Here is a 21056-nt window from a genome sequence, read left to right on the forward strand (position 1 = left end):
TGTTAGTTTTACTGCTCAGATTTGGGAGAACATGCATTTGAAACATATTTGGAACGCACATTTATTCGTTAAACTTTTTGCAGAAAGGAATAAAGTTTTGAACATGTGCAAACATCTGAGCTATTATAGACCAATGGTTCATAATTTTAAGGGAATGCATTGCTGGTGTGACACACGCACATTTGCTCCTACTAACAGAGAAAAGACCGAACAGTTACGTCCTCCTCTGGACCAAAAGAAGGCAGACAAGTAAATCATAACCATATGCGTGTTGTGTCTGAAAAGCATTAAGGAAGAAGCTGAAAAAATATCTGAGAGTAATAAAGAATGTCTTTACATAAATGATTTCCACCAAAAGCGGGAGAAATTGCACATTTTTCCAGAGAAAATCCAAAAGAACGAAGGATTCGACATTTCTGACGCACAGGTTTCCCTTCTTTCTGAATCTACAGTCCGAGTGCTACGGAAGAGGACTGGGGCGACCGGAGAGAGGAACAAATGTGAGCGTTTTTTGGATTTTGTTTTTCTTCCAGAATTCAGAAAACAAACAAACCCAAATGCAGATTTTTTTTCTTAGAATTCCGGAAAAAAAGAATCCAAAAGACCTCCCAGTGGTCCTTATACTCGCTTTGATTTACAGACTACAGCAGTTTGCGAAACCCATGAGTTGCACCGCTGGGAGTGTAAGGGGTTAAATCACGTGTGTAGTAAACCTGTTACCTGAGTAGGACAAAGACACCGGGGCCGACATTCATTCACTCCATCCACGCAGTTCCTGCGTCCGCTCTGTTGCATGGTCGCCGTCACAGCGTTGAAAAGATGCTGCGAGGTGCCGTGTTTTACGGCAGCATCCTGCCTTTGTACCTTTTCCTCTGCGTCTGTTCTCTGCCGGTACACGACCACAGGACCGCCAAGCAGCTGCAGGTGAGTCAAAGCGTAAATGCACTTTTCAGAGATCCTTATGAACGGGAAAGTGTTCACATATGCAATGGTGAACAAACATCCAGTAATACAGAAGTTGACATGAATAAATGAATTAAACATGTTAAAGTTACCTGATATTTCTAATGTGTGTGTGTGTTCAAAACTGTGCTGCATGTGTCGTCGCATCCACTCATTTTAGGGATGCTGCTGTAAGTTCCTTTGTTGTTCTGCATACCTTAACGTTTCTGCATGCGCTGCCCTTAAAGACATCAATGTTCTCACTGAAAGCTGTTGATGGTTGAACAGCTGAGATTTGTGAGATGTGAACTATCATGAGTTTCTGTCACAACTGACTCAGGGAACTATGATTTTCATAGTTATAGCATCTTCAGATTACCAGTGTGGTGTTTCTGTTTTGGAATAACACGGCTGGTCCTGTTTGTGAAGGATTAAAAAAAAGAAAAAGAAAAAAAAAAGAAGTTTTATTGTTGTTACTGTGTACTGTACCCTGGAGGGTGCCAGAGCTGCTTTCCGGTGAGTGAGAGTCAGATTATGCAGGCAGAGGCATGCACCTGGTAACTCCGGTGCAAACGCTACTTATTTGCTGACTCAGGGGAAAAACCGCAGATAACTACTTAAAGACAGAAACACGAGGTAAACAGGCAGTGTGCAGCAGAGTAACACCACCAAGACTTGTTTGTAAGCTTTAAGTGTCCACACACAGGAACCCTGGCAAAAAGGACCCTGTGCAGCTGTCTGGCATTCATTCCTTGAGTCCAGTGACTAATCATAATAGCTGAAGCAGACCTGCTGCTTGTGACAGATTCATGTTACTAACAAACAATCAGTCCCTGGCATTCTTTTGTGTGGGAGGCTTCCTTCTGGACTGTCAATGATGAATTAATCTGTTTATCTGCAGGTTAAGCAGCAGAACCATTAAGTCAAATACTAGCATTTTATACAAACCCTGTTAACCAGAAAAGGTGCTGTTGCTCATAACAGTCAAGGCAAAAGCTCAACTTTAAAAATAATGAAAAGTTTTTTTTAAAGATGTTTTTTTTTTAGTCACAGTTTATGAAAGTAGATTAATATACCAAAATCCACTTTAGTGATACTTATAATTGCAGTTTTTGTGTAGTTCCCTGACTATCCAACGTAACATCTTATGCTCTAATATTCTTTGTTATGATCATGTAAACACATTAGTTTACATGTGTTTGAGTCTGGTTAACGAAAAAAGGTCTTCATTCAAATGTATACAGTTACAGTTAAGTGCAAGTATTTTTGGAGACTGACACAATTGTTAAAAAGCCACATTAAAATAGCAACCAACCATCAGCAATCATTGCTGTTAGTAAGTGTTTAGCTGCTTCAACACTGAAGAACATGTCTTCAGGTTTAGACAGAAAGACAAACTCTCCACATTATGTTCAAATCTTCTGTTTATGAGGAACATCTAATCAGAAGAAAACTGATTAAAGTGAAATAAAAGAATAAAAGTTTGAGACAGAATAGCTACACAAATGCCTTGTATACCGGTATATGATGTCTGAGAATAAAAATGAGGTAAAAGTTGAGCAGAATAGGTCATCTGAAACCTTCAAACATGTACTTTTTCACAATATGAAAACCTGGAGACGACAAAGACAGCTCTGTGGTTCATACTCCTCTAACAATGATGTAAAACGCAACACACAGGAAATGTCTGTGTTTTTAACTGCAGAAACTTAGCTTGTTCAGACGCGTCAGACCAGAGTGTGCATCTATAAAAACAAGCAATATTGTTGTCCATTTTATGCACTGCATAATCTTAAGTTGGCTGTACTATCACGTTGTTTTCACTCACATATTTTAAGAGGCAGTTTAGGTGGGATAATCGTGCTGTTTGGCTTGTGGCCTTTGAAGCCATGTCTTGTTTGGGCCTCTTGACATGTTTTAGAGGTCTTTCACCAAAAAGTTCAGAAGATGTTAGAATGTTAGAAGCTGAAAGGACAAAAGAAAACAAGAAAACATAGTTGTAAATGTAAATTTAGCTTTAAACTTATGAATTAAATTTATTTTTCCCTCCATTACTCTGTACTCTAGATTTATTTGAGATTTTCAAGTAACCTCGACCAGAACCGAAATGATTTGATTTGTTGACTGTTAAAAATGGACTTGTTAATTGTTTCCTTGGTGAGAGAGGTGCACTATTTTGGTTAGTCAAAACAAGACATTTGAACACATCAATTTGGACTCTTGGAAAAAATAAGAAAAGCTTTTGCTGAGCTGGGTATACACTGGATGGAGCTTATAAAGTAGCTAAAACTAAGTCTAACTTCAAGAACTGAAAAAAGTTGCTCATTGTATTACAGTACCTCTCATTTTAGACACTTCTAGTATTTTTGCTACTCATGATAATATATCATCTGGATAATATATTATAATGGTATTCTGAATGCAAGACATAGAGAAGTAGTTTTATTTTGGTATTGAGCCAATCACAGACCCAAATACTTTCACTGCTGGAGACACTGTTTCTATAATCACACTTATGCACTTTTATCTGGAAACTGTTTTCAAATGAAATCACTCTGCCCTACATCCTCAATTATGGATGGGGACTTTTATCAAAGGAAATCGGCAGGGTCTGCGTGATACGCTCATAAATTTCCACCCTGAACAAAGGAGTTTGGGACCGATAAAATCTAATCAAAAAGCAAACTGTATGCCTGCTCGATTGTTTCCAAACGTCTGAGTTTTCCCCTGTCCACACATGGCCAAAAGAGTGACCTAAAACAGTGTGGGATGAGGACAAAAGGTTAAAATCTGCTGAAGTTTGTTAAGGTCTATTTTACAAGATCATCCAATATACAGACAACAGAGATTTGCAAGTACATGGGGGGGAAATAAAAACAACAAATGACTGGTTTAATGACAGGCCCTGTGTAGTGAGCCAGGAAAGTCCAATAAAAAAAAAAAACTATCCAAAAAAGCACGGATCACACAGGAGAAACAAGCACGATGGAGGCATGTGAGGGAAGTGCATCAAAAAATGAGGGAAAAGACATGCACTAAATAGACACCGGGGAGAGAGGGGTAATAGGGCAACAATCAGGTCAATCAGACAGAAATATGTAATAATCAAAATAGTTTTAAAATAATACAGGAAGTAACCTAAGAAGGATTTGAGAGAAAGGCAGACGCAGGCACACAGAAAGAACAGAAGAGGGGAAAACCTTCAAAAACACAAAGGACAGAGAAAACTAACCATTCATATTGGAAACCACAACACACAGAAACTGCAATGTTTTCAAAGGTTCCTATGGAAAAGCTGATGTTATCTGGAGTATGATGGGGCTTGTTGACTGAAGGTTTACTGATAGATGTTTACCTTGGAGAAGCAGCCTCTCATCTCTATTCATGCTAATACCCTTCATCCTGCAAACATTCCCCACACTTAGCACAGTCAGCTCTCTGTGTGCAAAACACTTACAGCCTGCTGATATTCAGGACTTTTTGTAGTTAAATATTTACCCTGGAGAAATTGCTCCCACTATGTGCATCATTTATCTAAAGTTTGGCTACTTTTTATCTGCCAAGGGATATCTGTGGGATATCTCACAGCATGTGTTTAAAAGGGAGTTGAATCAAGTCCTGCTTGTTTTTTCTGTCACTGTAAAAATGATAATTCTCGCTAATGTTTAGATTACCACCCTTAACAACCTCCCATAAAACACCCCCGGTATTATAGTGCAGGTGACCTGATGTCATGACTGAAGAGGGAATTTCCAGACATCTGCTCACTGTGTGTGATGCAGCTTTTTGTAGCTTTGATGAACACATTTTCATCTGTGTGCGTGCACATTTTTTCTGTGTGCAGGTTCATACTTGTACATATACGTGTAGTTGCATGTTTGAACATCATCAACAAAGAGTCCTCAGTGTAACCACCTATTAGATAAAACTATGATGCTCCTTTCTGCAGATGGGCCCAGCAGTACACATGGCTTGTATCTCAGGCACACTGATTTGGGAAGCAGGAATCACACTATCCTGTGCGGACATGTTGGCCCCATCGGCAGGATTCCCAAGCATACACAATTCTTTCTTTTAGTGGCTTGTGACTCTGTGTTATGCCTTTTAAGCAAACCTGTACTCATTGCCAACATACTTACAGAACAAACTATAGTTTTGTCACTCAACTCATCCTAAATTGAACGATCTGCTAGCTCCGCATGGCTCTGGCTTCAGCATTGTTCAAACTGTTAAGCCTGGGGTGCCAAACTCATTTTAAGAGTTTAAAGCATTTTAAGCAGGCTGGACCAGTGAAAATCCCCTTTTTGTCAGTATAAAGAAGTTACATATTTAACTTTTTTTCTACACGATGAAGAAAAAGCTGCTGTGTCAAGGAAAGAAACTGTGACCATGACTCTTTGGACTTAAAATGTAAGAAATAAATGTGTAAAATTTCAGAAAAAGTTTTGGTTGCTCATTGTTAAGATGGTCCCGTTTGTTTGTTTTTTGTAGTTGTAAAAAAACTGAAATTTCTATAGTAGAAAATAGAAAATAGAAACTTTTCAGTTTTTCACAAAATTACAGAGGTTTTATTAGTAGACACATAGCTAAGCATTTTTCTAATTTGCTGAAATTTGTGAAAACTGAAATTTCTTGGGTATTGAATGGAACAAAATAGGCTTTCTCGTCAAAGGGCATCTTTTGGGAAAAAAACAAAACTGTGGCCAACAACACTATACAACGATAGACTGATGTGCGAATAAGGCATGAGGTAAAAATGACTGAATTCCAAATAGGGGTAGTGAATCCTTATCTTCAGTTACATTTTAGTATATTAGTAATGGAAGACATGATTGCAGTCTTCAACTGTTGTTCCACTTCCCACAGTTTCAGTGGATTGAACTACTGTAAAAAATTGCCTGTCAGATTAAAGTTATGATGTATGAACCTATAGCAGGAAAGCCCTAGCAGCCATTAATCTGTTAGCAAAGACAAACACAAATGCTATTTGTTGTGCAAAGCAAATAGGGACATTCTGATTTATAAGACAAAGGGTCAGTTTAAGAATTAAGTTCAGTCAACCTCCGTCATGTTAGTAAGTGCTCTCCACCCAGTGTAAGGTGGAATTAAATGGTCTCTATGTTATTGAATGGCCTTTATAAGTTTAAAATCAAATAGCACAATTAAAGCTGCAAAGTTTTTGAATGTATAGTAAACGGATTAAGACCTGACATTTGATGTTGATGATTAACAGCTTTGCTTGCTGTGAGTGAGCCTCAAAAACCAAAAACAACAAGGTCTTTTGTAAAGTAAAGGTCTAAAGCAGTGGCGGTGGTTCAGCACTGCTGAACAAAGCTGAACTGCTGTTCAATTCAAGATTCATACTTTTATACTTGGACTCTGCTAGAGTACCAAAAAGCAATGTAGATCAATGTAGCTTCAGAATTGACAGGGAAAGTATGTGAGTCTATCTTTCCATCCATTTTCTAACTTAAGCAGAGAAGTCCATACCTCCCCATCCCCAGCCACGTCCTCCAGCTCTTCCGGGGTAGCACTGAGCCATTCCCAAGTCAGCTAAGACGTATTTCTCTCCAATGCATCCTATTACATCCTGGAACACCTCACCCAGGAGGCGTCCTTGTCAGATCCGCGAACCACTTCAACTGGCTCCTTGTTATGTGGAGAAACAGTAGCTCTCTGACTTAAGTCCTCACCCTGTCACTAAGAGAGAGGCCAGCCAAACTTCAGAGAAGGCTCATTTATGCAGCTTGCATCTGCAGTTTCATTCTTTCAGTCACTACCCACAGCTCACGACTATAGGTGAGCGCGGGGACAGATTGACTGGTATAGTAACAGCTTCTCTCAGTATCTGCAATTGATATAATCCACCTGCCAATCTCCCACTCTCTTCTCACCTTGCTTGTGAAGAAGACCCTGAAATACACAAATTCCTCCACTTGAGGCAGGCACTCATCCCTGATCCGGAGTGAGCACTCCACCCTTTCACAGTTGAGGGACATGGCCTACACAGGGAGACGAGGAGCCGGATTTAAATGCAAGCATGTCAGAAGAAGTGAAAAAACAAGTGAAAACGTAAAACGAGCAGCATCTGGCTGCATTTCAGTGATATTGGGTGTCTGATCGTCTAAATGAGTTTTACAGTGCTTGAAGAAATGTATAATTCTTGACTTGTTTGATCTGTTGCTCACCGCAAACAAGCACAAGCTGAAATGTTGGACTTTTAACTGTATTTTCATAAGTTTTGCAGCTTTTCCTACTGACAAAAACCTCCCTTATGGCCATTCATGCCACACAACGTAATTAAGCAATAAACAATTAACCTGTTGAACCCCAATGCTCCCGGTACTGGAGGCGTACAGTACATCCCATTAAACATCTGGTTTAATGGGATGTACTGTAAGATGTGTTTTTAAATATAGACATGTGTGGTATCCACAGAAACATCAGAATCTCAGCTAAAAGCTCACAAAGTAATTTCAACAACCACTAAACAGCTGAAACGGCAAATGATTAAAAAGCAAGTAAGCGCAAGATGTAAACACAATGCGTGGATTCCCACCGTTCACCTGATATACATGGACATACCTTTGGTGCTGAAAGCAAACACCTCACAGAATTTCAAACTGCAGGTTTCATCACTCCGATCAAAATTTACTGAACCAGCAGCAAAAGTAGACCAAAAGTACACTTCACGTGAAAAACTGAATTGACTTTCATCCTTTCATTAATAATAGCAATTTTCTGCCTTATTCGCAATTTTACACATTTATTTATTACATTTTATGTCCAGAGTCTTGCTGACAGATTTCTTTCCTTGTCACATCAGCGTAAACTACACATGGCAGCATATTAGCACAGCTAACTGTCTTCTCAGTGAAAAACAGGCCACTCAGCAACTCTGAAACTGAACTGTACCAACAATCATAGGCTGGCCTGGGCCAACTTACATCCCTCACATCAGACAACAAAAACCAACACAAGTGAGCCAGCAGCTGACGTCAGCATGTAATGAAGGAGTGTGACAGACGCCCAGCGCAGCAACTTATGACACTTCAAACATCATATGGATAACTGAGCTGAAGCTCATACACTGATGCCCTTGGTGGCTGGAGCTCAGGAGGTTCATCTCGTAAGACTGATGGTTTGATCTCTGGCTGCTCCAGTCTGCATTCCAAATATCCTTGAGAAAAATACTAACTACAAATTCCAAAAGGTTGATTCTGGACGTGACGTTTTCAGTTTGAGAAACGTTACGTCACTCATCCAAATGACTTCTTCAGTCTGAACTGACTGCAGGTTTCCCCAACCTTATAAACAATACATTTGCATGTTGACTGAAACCAGCCCACTGAAGGAACAATGGCCTGTGAGGTCAGTTCCTTGATCATTAATATGCAAATTGTCATGACTATTGATCAACAACCACTGATCAAAGCTAAAGACCATTGATCACTGATCAATGGCTCAATGGCTATGAGTACCATTCACAGAGAGTTGGGGAATTGGCTGCAATCACAGCATTTTAAGGCTATGTCCACACTAGCCCGAATAGATTTGAAAAAGGCGTTTTCGTCTCAAAACGCTCCGTGTCCACACTAGCGTTTTCAGTCATTTTCACAGAGTTGTGCATCCACATTGAAATGGCCGAAAACGTTTACGTTGCAGTACTGCGCATGCTTGAAGCGCAGGAAGATTCGACCTGCCTCATTTCTGTCTGCCGTTTATTTACTTTCCGGCTCTTTGAAATGTCGCAGCAAAATGTTGAGGAAAAGCACCGAGTTTTTTAAATGGACTAACAATGAGGTGGAGTTGTTGCTGCAAGTAACACAAAAGTACAAAGTGAGAATTAAAGAATTTCAAGAAAAGCTATCTGAAACATGTACAAACTGATATTAATCTTTAATAGTGCTGTCAAAATTGAGAGCAAACAAAACAACTGCTGTATAATGTCCTCAGCTATCTTTGTTTAATTGGTCACATGACTAAAATGCATCAGCGTTTTCGAAAGTCTCCGTTTTCGCTGTCCACACTGCGACGCGAAAGCACCGTCTTCAAATGTATTCAAATGTATTTGTTTTCAAGAGCGTTTTCAAAACGCTGGGTTTTTCTTCGGGGAAAACGCTGTCTCAGTGTAGACGGGAGGCCAAAACGGAGAGAAAACGATGCGTTTTCAAACGAAAATGCATTAGTGTGGACGTAGCCTAAGATGGTGAAAGATGGACCCTTAGGCCCCCTCCTTGATTCAGAGATGGTATTTCCCTTTTCACGTAAATGGCCTCCTTGACTCTGCGCTCAAACCAGCGTTCCTCCCTGTCCAGGATGTGTACATCCTCATCATTGAAAGAGTGTCCACAGGCCTGTAGGTGTAAATAGACTGCGGAGTCCTGGCTTGACGAGTTAGCTCTTCTGTGTTGTGCCATCAGCTTCGCCAGAGGTTGTTTGGTTTACTGATGTAAAAATCATGGCAATCCTCCTGGCACTTAACAGCGCACACTATGTTACTCTGTTTGTGTCAGGGGACTCGATCCTAGGGGTGGACCAATTTTTGGTGCAGCATGTTTTGAGGTTTAAAAGCCACAGAGACCCGGTGTTTAGACTGTTCAACTGTAACAACTGTTCCGATACTCCTGACACATAAAGGATCACTAAGGGTTTTCACTTAGGCAGCAGTTGTCCTTCTCTCCTGGATCAGCTGGAGCTTTCTTTAGATGCCTTACCAGTTTTGACAAATGCCCAGCTGGGATAACCACATTTACTCAGGGCCTTCTGGATGTGATGTTCTTCTGCTTCCCTGGCCGCTGTGTCTGGGGATGGTGTTCGCTTTGTGTTGTAGCGTCCTGAGGACACCCAGTTTGTGCTCCAGTGGATGAGAGTTAGACCATAAATACTGATTCGTATGCGTAGGTTTCCGGTACACATGAACTTTTAACTGTCCCTCATTACTGATGGAAATCTCACAGTCTAAGAAGGCTAACCTGCCACTTTTCATATCTCCCCTGGTGAATTTGATCTGTTGGTCCACCGAGTTAATGCGATCCGTGAATTGTGGTACATCATGAGATTTGATTTTTTCCATCTTAAAATGCTGTATTTGCAGCCATTCCTCAACTCTCTGTGAATGGTACTCATAGCCATTTATCAATAGTCTTTGATCAGTGATCAATGGTCTATGGCTTTGATCAGTGGTTGTTGATCAATCAACCTTTTGGGATTTACTTACCTGGATGTTTGAGCATGCATTGAGACACTAACTCCAAATTGCACTCTGATGCATCTACTGGAGTATGAATATGTGTGAATGTTAGACAGGAAGCACTTAGAAAGACGTGCTTGTATAATGGGTGAATGCACCCATCACAAAATGAGGCATTTTGTATAAAGAAGGTACTTTGAACTCTCCAGGAGGGTGTGAATGTTATGAACGTTATGTCATCAGCATCAGTATTTTGTGATGATTTACTTTCAAAGAAGTGTGTATGAAGTCAAAAGCCAAGGATAATCTGGAATTTACCAGTAGAAAGGTGGCAGAAATGGTATATAGCCAACATTACATCTTTATGTATCTATTAAAACTAAAAAGTACTCTGACTCTGTTTTCTTTCTCCCAGAGATGGAGCAACAGTCATGCCGGTTTGAAGAAGAGGCCAAGTCATGAACAGGACACACTTAATGAAGAGTACGATTTCAAGTCCCCAAATGACACAGATTTGTGGAATCGTCCTCGCTGTGGAGTCCCAGATTATCCTACCTTAACGCAGCTCAGCATGACATACAACAATGTGAAAAAGAGAAGGGACACCCTGAGTAGACAGCAGCGCAGGAAGCGATTTGCGCTCTATGGCAGGCGATGGGAGAAGACAGACTTAACTTACAAGTAAGAAACACTAAAAAGTCTCTAAATACAGTGACTTGTTTGTTTGTTTTGCTGATGAGTTACATGGCTGCCTACATGACCATAATTTGCAGGAGTGGAACGCAAAGCTGATGGTTTTAGTTTAGTATGGGGATCTAATGAAACAAATATGTTTGTTTAGTTTCACATTAAGACTTTGTTTTTAGTTTTCATTTGTCAAAAGAACTGGCAGCTATCTTATAAATGGTGGAAGCACTGGAACGTTAAGCTTAGCAAATTTATTACATCACCAACCAGTATGAGGTTTATGCCATAGCTGCCCTAAATGTACAGTATTGGCAATTACCATAATAACTTGTTATGTTTCTATAGAACAGAATAGAATAATCCTATAATTGTTCCACAAGGTGAAATTTGGGTGTAACAGCAGCAAGAAAGACACATATACAACAAACAGTACACAAGACAAAGAACAGAAACACACACAATTTTTATATATTTACATCAAAGACAAAGCACCTATAATGGTTTATCCACGAATAATCACAAGCTCTTTAATCAGAATAATATTTTTTATTGCTAAGAAATGTATTTTATTGATGAATTTTCAAATTTACTGTTTGAAAAATGGGCCACAAACCAGTTCACTCTTAATATCACTCCCAAGTGCTGGTGGCCAACAAGGTGCTGGTGGCCAAAGACAAACATAGAGGAAAGGAAGAAGGCATGTTAGGAGGCAGCACAAGAGAAAGAAAGGCAGGAATGGAGTGTGGAGGTGAGAGTAGGGACTCTTAATGTAGGGACTGGTAAAAGAAGACAACTGAAGAGAAGGTAGGTCTTTTTATATAAGATACAGTTTCTTAAGCTATTCAATTTTTTGTTTAAACCTGAATTTACCTATTTATGACAGCTCTTTGTAGTCTTAAAGAAGTGTGGTGCTTGTACAGATTTACTAGTGCCTGTGTTTGAACAGGGTACCACTTCATAATTGCAAAATAAAGAACAAGGGTACTAATAAAAGGAACTTGAACTTGACGTACAAGTCATCACAGTTGAGGGTGGTGGACTAACTACCAAGTTATTCCCCAGAAAAACATGCATGCCTTTAATTGGTATTGCTAACAGAAACAAAGCTCTACTCTATTGCCCAAATACACAAAACTGACACAGAAGGACCAAAAGCAGAAGCTTAGCAACAGAATTCACCACAGCCGATCCTTCTCACTGCCTAACCAGAATCAAAAGAAGCTCCTCCCTAGTCTTCAGGTGCTAGTTAAGCACTGAAACTCATAAGCCTGGAAAAAGCAACCAAAATGGCCTTGAATGTATTCCCAAGACCACTGCTTTAACCACTTTGGACACCACAATAAAAAATAAATAAATAAATAAATAAAAACCCAACAGACTCCAAAGGGAATCCACTTAGGCCTACCAGGGACAGAACACCAGCAATCATATGCAAATCAAAAATAGACAGAGACGAGCCAAAGGCAGCGATGCTGATTAATACTATTGATCCACATGGATTTGGACCAGTTTCTTTCCAAGAGTTTAAGAAGTCTAGCATACCACATGAACATATATATTAAATTTATGTTAAAGCTTGATAAAACATGATATTAATGTGTTTGTGCCAACCAGGATCATACGTTTTCCCTGGCAGATGAGTGAGGACAAAGTGCGGAGTGTTTTCCAGGAGGCGTTTGGTGTGTGGGGTGCTGTCACTCCTCTCAGGTTCAGTGAAGTAACCAGTGAGAATGCTGACATCATCATTGATTTCAACAGGTGAGAAATGTCCACCAGTGAGCAACACGACACTGGCCTTTAAGAATAAAAATTCAGCTAAACTGAGACATTGATTTACCTAAGACAAAAACCCGAGGACAGTTTGCTTTGTCACTCACTTATTCAACAAAAATATTGACAGGAATGAAAAATAAATACAGAGCAATCCTCGAAACCATCGCAGATCCCCCCAGTTGCAAGATACTAAATGCTTTCTTGCATGCTTTACCTATTTCAAATCCACTTGCAAATTTTCAGTGAGTTTCAAATCTGAGCTTTGACTAGGGCATTTCATGAACCTCAACTTCAACTTTTCTAACTTTTCCCTGATGTAATGGCTTGTGTGATTAGGTACGATTAACCTGTTCAAGCTCAGCTTCAGATTTTTTTGATATATACTGTCAATAATGTGAAGATGGAAGACGAGATACAGCAGAAATAAAGCTGTGATAAAGGAACTCTGTGATTTGTTGTTTCTTGGCCAAATTCTAGATAAGCCATCTTAAGCGTGTCGAATGAAGCAGCTCCAAGTATTCAGATTTAAATATTTGTATAGATGAAATCTTGACCATTAACAATGTGTACAGTAATCACACATGATGTGTTTGCACTTTTCTTCATGTTCTAGCCCTTTAAAACCCCCAAATCGTAATCAGCATTAAGCAGTTTCAGAATTGCGATAAACAACAAAACTAGTGCATCACTATTTAGATATCAAATCACTTAAACTCTGGCCTGCCCAGATGTAGCTGTGGTGTGGAGCGGTGAGCACACATGCTAGTCTAAGCAGACAGTAGACACAGGCACACCTCCAGAGCAACTGCAAGGTAAGAAGCTAGCTGGTACAATTCAACAAAAAGCAAGAAACTAAGTAACCTATGTTTTTACCAAAAGTTCATTTGCCTTAAGATTTTTAAAAATCATACTTCCTAAACAAATGCTGACATGTTCAGGCAGAGGCTTAGCAAGAGCGTTTTCTTTATTTTATCCCTCAAAAATTTCAAAAATGACAAAATTCAAAAACATAATTAGCAGGCCCATAAAAGAGGTCAACTGAATATAAATCTACAAAAAGTAATTTCCAGAAACTTAAGTTGTGTCTCACTTTGTTTGTTTAACTCACAAACTGGCCTAATTATAAAGAGGGTAGCTTTTATAATGGTTTGGCCAAACCATTTACACACAGTAGGGGGGAAAACAAAAATACACACTAATATTAACTAAGCACAGAATAACCCAAGTAAACCTAAAACACCCCTGCTCCTGGTAAGCCCATGGTTGGTCCTGCTGAGCAGGCATTTTGTTCCCAGAGTCCTCAACCACACCTTTTGCCCAGACAGGAAACAGCCATCGCCCAAACCCAGGTAACTCAAAGAAAGAAACATAATTAATATAACAAAACATTTTTAGAAAAACCCCACAATGCCACTATGTGCGCGCCTCATAATATCAGTGTTAGGTTTAAATAAAATGATTAATGAATTATATCAATGAAGAAAACTGCAAAACAAACTAATAAAGTGAACAAATGGACTGATTTACCCATGTGTGGCTGATGCCATCACGTTCACAAAGGGTTGAAATGGGAATGTCTATAATTTAGATTTTAATTGCAGGACATTTTATTAAAGCAATTTATCAAGAGCAAAGCATCAATTAATAACAATCACGAAATAATATTGAAATTGGCAGAATTATACTTTTCTAATTAACCAACTCTGAGCTAATGCTGACCTTGTTTTAATCCTTGTGAGGGAGGAGGTTAGGGGGAATGAGCGTGCCTTGAGCACTGATGCCCTTATCTCTTCCATGTAGGTATGACCCATTAGGAGACACATCAACGGGAAACAAGTTAAATCCAAATCCTTTTGAATTAATATTCTAACATGGTAAAAAGGAGCAGAGAAAAAGCCAAAATAAATACAAAAACAGTTTGCAGGTTCACAGTCCAGCAGTCGATCCCTCTGGGTTCTCTGCTGGAATCTTCAACATCTTAGGTCCGATCTTCTGAACTGCTCATCATGCAGAAGACAAAGGGAAGAACCCTGTATCACTTTTTCACCTCACCCCTCTCTCTATCTGACTTTTCCAGATATATTATTTAAAGCAACTTTAAAAATCACTTCATTATTTTTCTTTTCTATGCAGTACTTAATTTGTCAATAATTCCAGCACATATGAATGTTCAGTCACACATGAATATGCTTCATTTCATGCCTTATTTAAGTTATGGTATTTCTCTTCAATTACATTTCTCTTACTTTATCTTATTCAGAATCATGTATTATTATGGGTTGGCGGCACATTTCTTATCTTTCACGTTTTTCCAGACACACATAAATCTTAAGCATTTTCCAGACACACACAGACTCTAAGCTGCCAAGGTCAAACCTGGATCATGGCTGTGCAGACACAATCTGGACATTAGAATAGTTTTCATTAATCAAACTTATATTTGGATTATATCTTTAGTTAGGAATAAAGATGATTTACTATTAGCAAATATGGATAAGGTCTGTTATAGCACTCTTTATCAGTTCAAACATAAAAGACCTTTTACTCTCTGGCACTAGCACCAATGGCGAACAATGGGCTGTGAGGTCAGTTTCTGGATCATAGCCCAGTGTTTGCCAGTGGTGCTGGTTTCAGTCATTATTTAAATGTACAGTTTAAAAGGTTGGGGAAACCTGCAGTCAGCTGAGACTAGATGTCACTTGGATGAGGGATGAAACATTTCTCCAACCGAAAACGCTACGCCCAGATGAACAGAATCAACTTTTTTTTAAAGACCCAGGCACAAATCTTAGGCATGACTCCTGCTGTCATAGTAAACCAGGAAACACTAAACCAGATGTCTCCCAGCCAAGACTGAGAGAGGATTATGGAACAAATGCAACATAGGACTTGTTTGGTGGGATTTTTAATAGCATGCCTCTGGCTACATATTGTATCAAATCAGAAGAGTCATTTGGCATCAGATTCATGATACTTACAATGTCATAACAGCTCTCTTCTTTTTCAGCGTCCTGCCACACTTCACTTTGTCAGCAATTCAAGTTCTAACTTGTGTACATGTTACTTTCATGAGTCATTTTTAGAACTACTGCTATATTGTGTTTAATATTATGTACTCAGTTAAAATCTATCACGCGACCATTTTTTGTATAACATACTTTGTACACATTAAAATAGGCTAGCCACTAGTTTACTGGGTGCAGCGTAGAATTGCATCATGTGCCTAATATGTAGCTTATTGACATACTTTAATGTCAAAGCATGTCCTACATAGTTTTCTTACAGAAACGTTGGTCCACTGAAATTTCAACTAGTCAACAAGTCCACATAAAAAGTCGTTTGACCATTGTATCATTTCTTCTAGCTAAATAATGCAATCCAAGTATAATTCTACAAGCAGACATTCCCCTCACTTTTTGGCATATTTAATTATACCAGTCATGTCTTATTGTGAAAGTAAAATAAATATTTAATTTTGTTCTTACACATGTCTTCATGCCTCGCAGAATCTGTTTCAGAGTCCTGAACATGATGACTCAATAACTGAAACCAGTCCATTTAGCATTTACCAATATCACTAAAAGCAAACTAATTTAGGACACAAGCAGTTCTCATTATTACCATATGACAACAAAATGAACCTTTTCAGGGAGTGGCAATGCATTAAATGTTGTGCTTCAAAATATTTTTGTGGATGAGCACTGCCGTTCAGCAGTTGGGTGAACCCTAACCATTAAAAATGAATGCCTAACCCTGACCCTAAACCTAACCACAACCTGATTGTAACCCTGACACTAAAACCACATTTTGAGCCTCAAAAAGGCCTTCAAACTGGTGAGGACCGGTGAGTGTGTCCTCACAAGTGACTGTTGGTTCTCACAAGTATAGTAGAATGCACGCACGCACACACACACACACACACACACAGAGGAAGATTGTTGATTTATGTATCTGCACAACACTGCCAATTAGATGTGTATAAGGGTCACTGAATGATGTGTATTATTTAGAACTAATACTCAGAATTAAGAGTTACACTGTACTCAATTTGCAACATGCTTAGCATAGAGAAAGAGCATCAAAAGAATGATATGTGGTAGGTTTACCTCGTCCTCTAAAAGAAGTAATTGTGTAGGTACTGGCATGGGGACAACTTACCATTCGATGGTCCAGGAGGAATCCTTGCTCACGCCTATTTCCCCCAGACACAGAGAGAGGGAGAAGTCCACTTTGACTATGATGAGCACTGGACAGTGGGCAATAATGCTGGTAAGTACATTTGAAAAGCTTTGAGCTGATTGGAACCAAAAATAACTACTCTCAGTTTGACTGCCCTCCTCTGTTTGCTTTTTTAGGCACAGACCTCCTCCAAGTGGCAGCTCATGAGTTTGGCCACGTTTTGGGCCTGCAGCACTCCCTTGAGCCCGATGCTGTGATGTGCCCATTCTATAGTGACGCTTACCCTCTGCAGCTGAGTGAGGATGACAAAAGGGGCATTCAGTATCTGTACGGATCCCCTCGGCATGCGCCACCTGTGATGACAGAGACCAATGAGATTGAGACTGAACTGGTGAGGCCCTTGAAAATACATGTATTTACTTAGAAAAATATAAGCCATTCTGTATTTTGCTGCTTTGCATGATAGTTCATAGACAAAAATATTCAGACTAAGTTTGTTGCTGTGTTCCAGCCAAATGCTTGCAAAACAAACTTTGATGCTGTATCCATGATCAGGGGAGAGCTCTTCTTCTTTAAGTCTCAATATATTTGGCGAATACGTGATGGGCAGCTACAAGCTGGCTATCCAGCTTTATCATCACGCCACTGGAAAGGAATTCCAGAACACATTGATGCTGCGTTTGAAGACAAGTCTGGCAACATCTGGTTCTTCCAAGGTACAGACGCGAACTAGACAGTTTTTTTCTGGGGGACACATTAAACAAGTATTTTCCACAAAATATCCTTTGTTCCTCAAAACTAGTCAAGCAAAAGTGATTTGATAACTTTAATGATATGTAGGGATTGCTAATTAGGAAGCTGAAAGTTAAAGTTGTTAGGCAGTCAGAATGTAAAGAAAACAGCTATCAATGACTTTGCAAATGTAGTTTACCTTAAAGGAAGATACACATGGACTGTAAAATTCTTAACTGCCACGTGGAAGTTAAAATAGTGAGTGAAAGGGAGTGAAGTCTTTATAAAATGTGTGTCTGGTGAGTTCAGTTAAGGGAGAAAGAAACTCAGGAGCCAATCAGTGATGAGAAAGTGAAGAGAGGAAATGAGGTAAATCTGGGGAACCGTGGGAACATGAGGAAAAAGGTTAAATAAAATAATAATCTTCACCACAGTGACACACGAGTTTATGGTAGAAATATGTAGCCTTGAATGTTGTTGTTACATGGCTGTACTTTTTCACAAGGATGTGCTTTACATGTATTCAGCTGGGATGATTTCTAGAAACAACATCCTGGTGACTTATTAATTGTAATTAATTAATTAATTTTAATTATTACTTATCAGGTGACAGCTACTGGGTTTTTGATGCTGAAAGGAAGATAACAGGGCCAGATTCAGTGAGACGGCTGGGTCTTCCTGTAACAGACATTGAAGCAGCTTTGAAGTGGGAAGAGGACCATACTGAGAAAGTCTACTTCTTCAAGTCGAGTTACTACTGGTCCTTCAATATTCAGGATAATCGAATTAATGACTTACACCCTCGCAGCATTTACGAGTGGAGGGGAATGCCCAGCCACATCGATGGAGCCTTCTTGGACAGATATGGTGAGGAGTGTAATCTCTGCCTCTGACTTAGTGACTTGTAGGTCTAGAGAAAGTTTTAACATGTACATCTGGAGTTCACTGTTGCATTCTTTTGCCCTTTGACAGGCTATGCCAATTTCCTGAGTGGAATGCACTACTGGAAGTTTGACCCTGTGGCACTGAAGGTACTGGAAGGCTATCCCCGGAGCATCGGCATGGATTTCTTTGGCTGCTCTGCCTCTCTGTCCAAATAAGTTACATCTGCATTACTTTTACAGATCAATTTTTCTGTTAAATTTCCCATACAAAACACTCAAGATGTTTTGGCTATATTCAATCTGATAGATTTCATGAATTTGACTCTAAAGGAAGTGTCTGTATTTGCCTTTTGCAGAGCCAGAAATGTTTCTGTCAGTGTCAGAATACAATCTGGAGAAAGCTAGTTAAAATTGTTAGTGTCAGTTCAATAAAAACTTCAGATCCAAGCTTATATCCCCCCATCTCAGCTGACTGCAGGCTTCCCCAACCTTATAAACAGTACGTTTGCATAATGACTAAAACTGGCACCAGTGGCTAACAATGGGCTGTGAGGTCAGTTGGTCATTATCATGCAAATTGGCATGATGTTTTGGGAAAATGCATCTCAGCTGTTCCGATACTCGTGACACATAAGGGTTCACTAAGGGTTTTTGCTTAGGCAGCAGTTGTCTGTCTTCTCTCCTGGATCGGCTGGAGCTTTCTTTAAGCACCTTCCCAGCTTTGACAAATGTCCAGCTGAGATAACCACATTTACTCAGGGCCTTCTTGATGTCATGTTCTTCTGTTTCCCAGGCCCGTCTTTGTAAATGGTATCATGGCTATTGATCAATGATAAAAGAAGTCACTTGGAAGATGAACAAAGCTCCCACTGAAAATTCTACATCCAGATAAACAGAATTAACTTTCTGGAACTGCTTAAAATGATAACTCATAGTACTCATGCACCGAGTATTCAAAACCCACACACTCATAAACTGTTCTTTTGAGTGTTTGAATAGTTGTAATTAAGGGATTAAGGCAAACACTTTCTTACATTAGTCTGGCATTATTGATGAGTTGCGTCAGTGGTAGAAACAAACAAACAACAACAACAACAAAAAATGTGTAGTTTTGATTTGATTGAAATCTTCAAACTCACTTTCAAGGATTCCGAGTTATTTACACGCTTTAAAAATATTTAAGAGTATTCTCCTGTTGTGTTAGCTGTTCATTAACCATACACACCTACTGGAGCCACCGACTATATTGTTTGTTGGCTTACAACCACAGATTGCATCTAAAAATGATAGATGTAGCTTCCTGGTTTGAAGAGGGAAGTCAGTGTGGATGTGATGTTCAGCAGGGAGCAACTCCTCTGCTTGCAGAGCCATATTTTTGCCATTTGATAGCAACAGTGGAGACAGATAGGAAAGCAAAGAGAGAGAGGGTGGAAGACATGCAGCAAAGAGTCCCAGGTCAGATTCACTGTATTCTGGTCATGTGGTATATATGTGTATATCTGACCATGTATGTTTAGGGATGGCTACATCTCGGGAGGTAGAGCAGGTAATCTACTAATTGGAAAAGTGGTTATAAGAAGTGGTTATAGCTGTGCTAATAGAATAGCTCTACAGATGGCAGGTTCAAGTATCTCACCAAATGCTGCATGGATTGTACAGAGGACTGGCCGCTACAAGTTGTGATATGTTTTTTTTAAAAAGAAATTTTTCTCTGAGTAGAATAAAAAATGAATAAAAATGTAAAGGTTTTCCTAAGTAGTAACTTCAACCACAGTTTAGTTCTGAGAAAAATTGCTTTAACTAAATTCCCCCTCAGCTGTCCCCAAATGTGTGTTGTCATTGTATATATAAACATGTACAAATCCAGCTTTACAGAACTGTGGACACTGTGAAAAATGTAAATAAAAACAGAGAATTATGATTTGCAAATAAACCCAGAAATTATTCAAAGTAGAAGATACAAAACATGGTTAAACTGAGAAAATGTACCATTTTAAGAAATAGGTATTTTTAATGGGAGCAACACATCTCAGAAAACTTAGGGGCATAATTACATCTTTGTAGTGTCCCTTCCTCTTTTCACTACATTCTGTAAATGTGTGGGAGCTGAGGAGAGCGGAACGTGGTCCCGTTCTTGTCTCATGGAGGATTATAGCTGCTCAGCAGTCCTGGGTCTTCTTTGCCATATACTTCATGATGCTCCCAATGTTCTCAGTTGGTGAAAAGCCTGGACTGCAGGCATGTCAGTTCAACATCTACACTCTTCTACCACGATGCTGCTGAAACAGGTACTGTATGTGGTTCAGCATTTTCTTACTGAAGCATGCAAGGCCTTCCCTGAAAAACACGTAATCTTGGTGGAGCACACGTTACTCTAAAACCTTGATATGTCTTTCAGGATTGATAAAGCATTTCCAGCTGTGCAAGATGCCAATTTCATAGGCACTGATACATATCTAGACCATCAGATATGCAGGCTTTCAACTGAGTGCTGATAAAAAGCTTGATATTCCTCCTTCCTCTTTAGTTCAGAGGACATGACGTATGTTCATGTTTCCAAAAACGTATTTCAAAGTGTTCTGAATTTTTTCACTTTACCTCAGTCCATTTTATCTTAGCTTTGGTACATTAGGGTCACGTTCACATATGATTCCTTCTTCGCACAA

General features: G+C 39.4%; 1 protein-coding gene across 1 annotated transcript; it reads left to right on the top strand.

The window, feature by feature from the left end:
* Window positions 1-295: 295 nt before the first annotated feature.
* On the top strand, window positions 296-20737 carry LOC102314268 (stromelysin-3). The gene is made up of 8 exons (XM_005929013.3): window positions 296-924; window positions 10551-10816; window positions 12437-12580; window positions 16731-16864; window positions 16951-17165; window positions 17286-17490; window positions 18113-18373; window positions 18479-20737. Exons 1-8 carry the CDS (start codon window positions 820-822, stop codon window positions 18604-18606), a joined length of 1458 nt encoding a protein of 485 aa, XP_005929075.1. The 5' UTR covers window positions 296-819; the 3' UTR covers window positions 18607-20737.
* The last annotated feature ends 319 nt before the right edge of the window (window positions 20738-21056 follow it).

Source organism: Haplochromis burtoni, unplaced genomic scaffold, assembly GCF_018398535.1.
Source record: "Haplochromis burtoni strain Fernald_Lab_line unplaced genomic scaffold, NCSU_Asbu1 Contig_113, whole genome shotgun sequence".
Classification (NCBI taxonomy): domain Eukaryota; kingdom Metazoa; phylum Chordata; class Actinopteri; order Cichliformes; family Cichlidae; genus Haplochromis; species Haplochromis burtoni.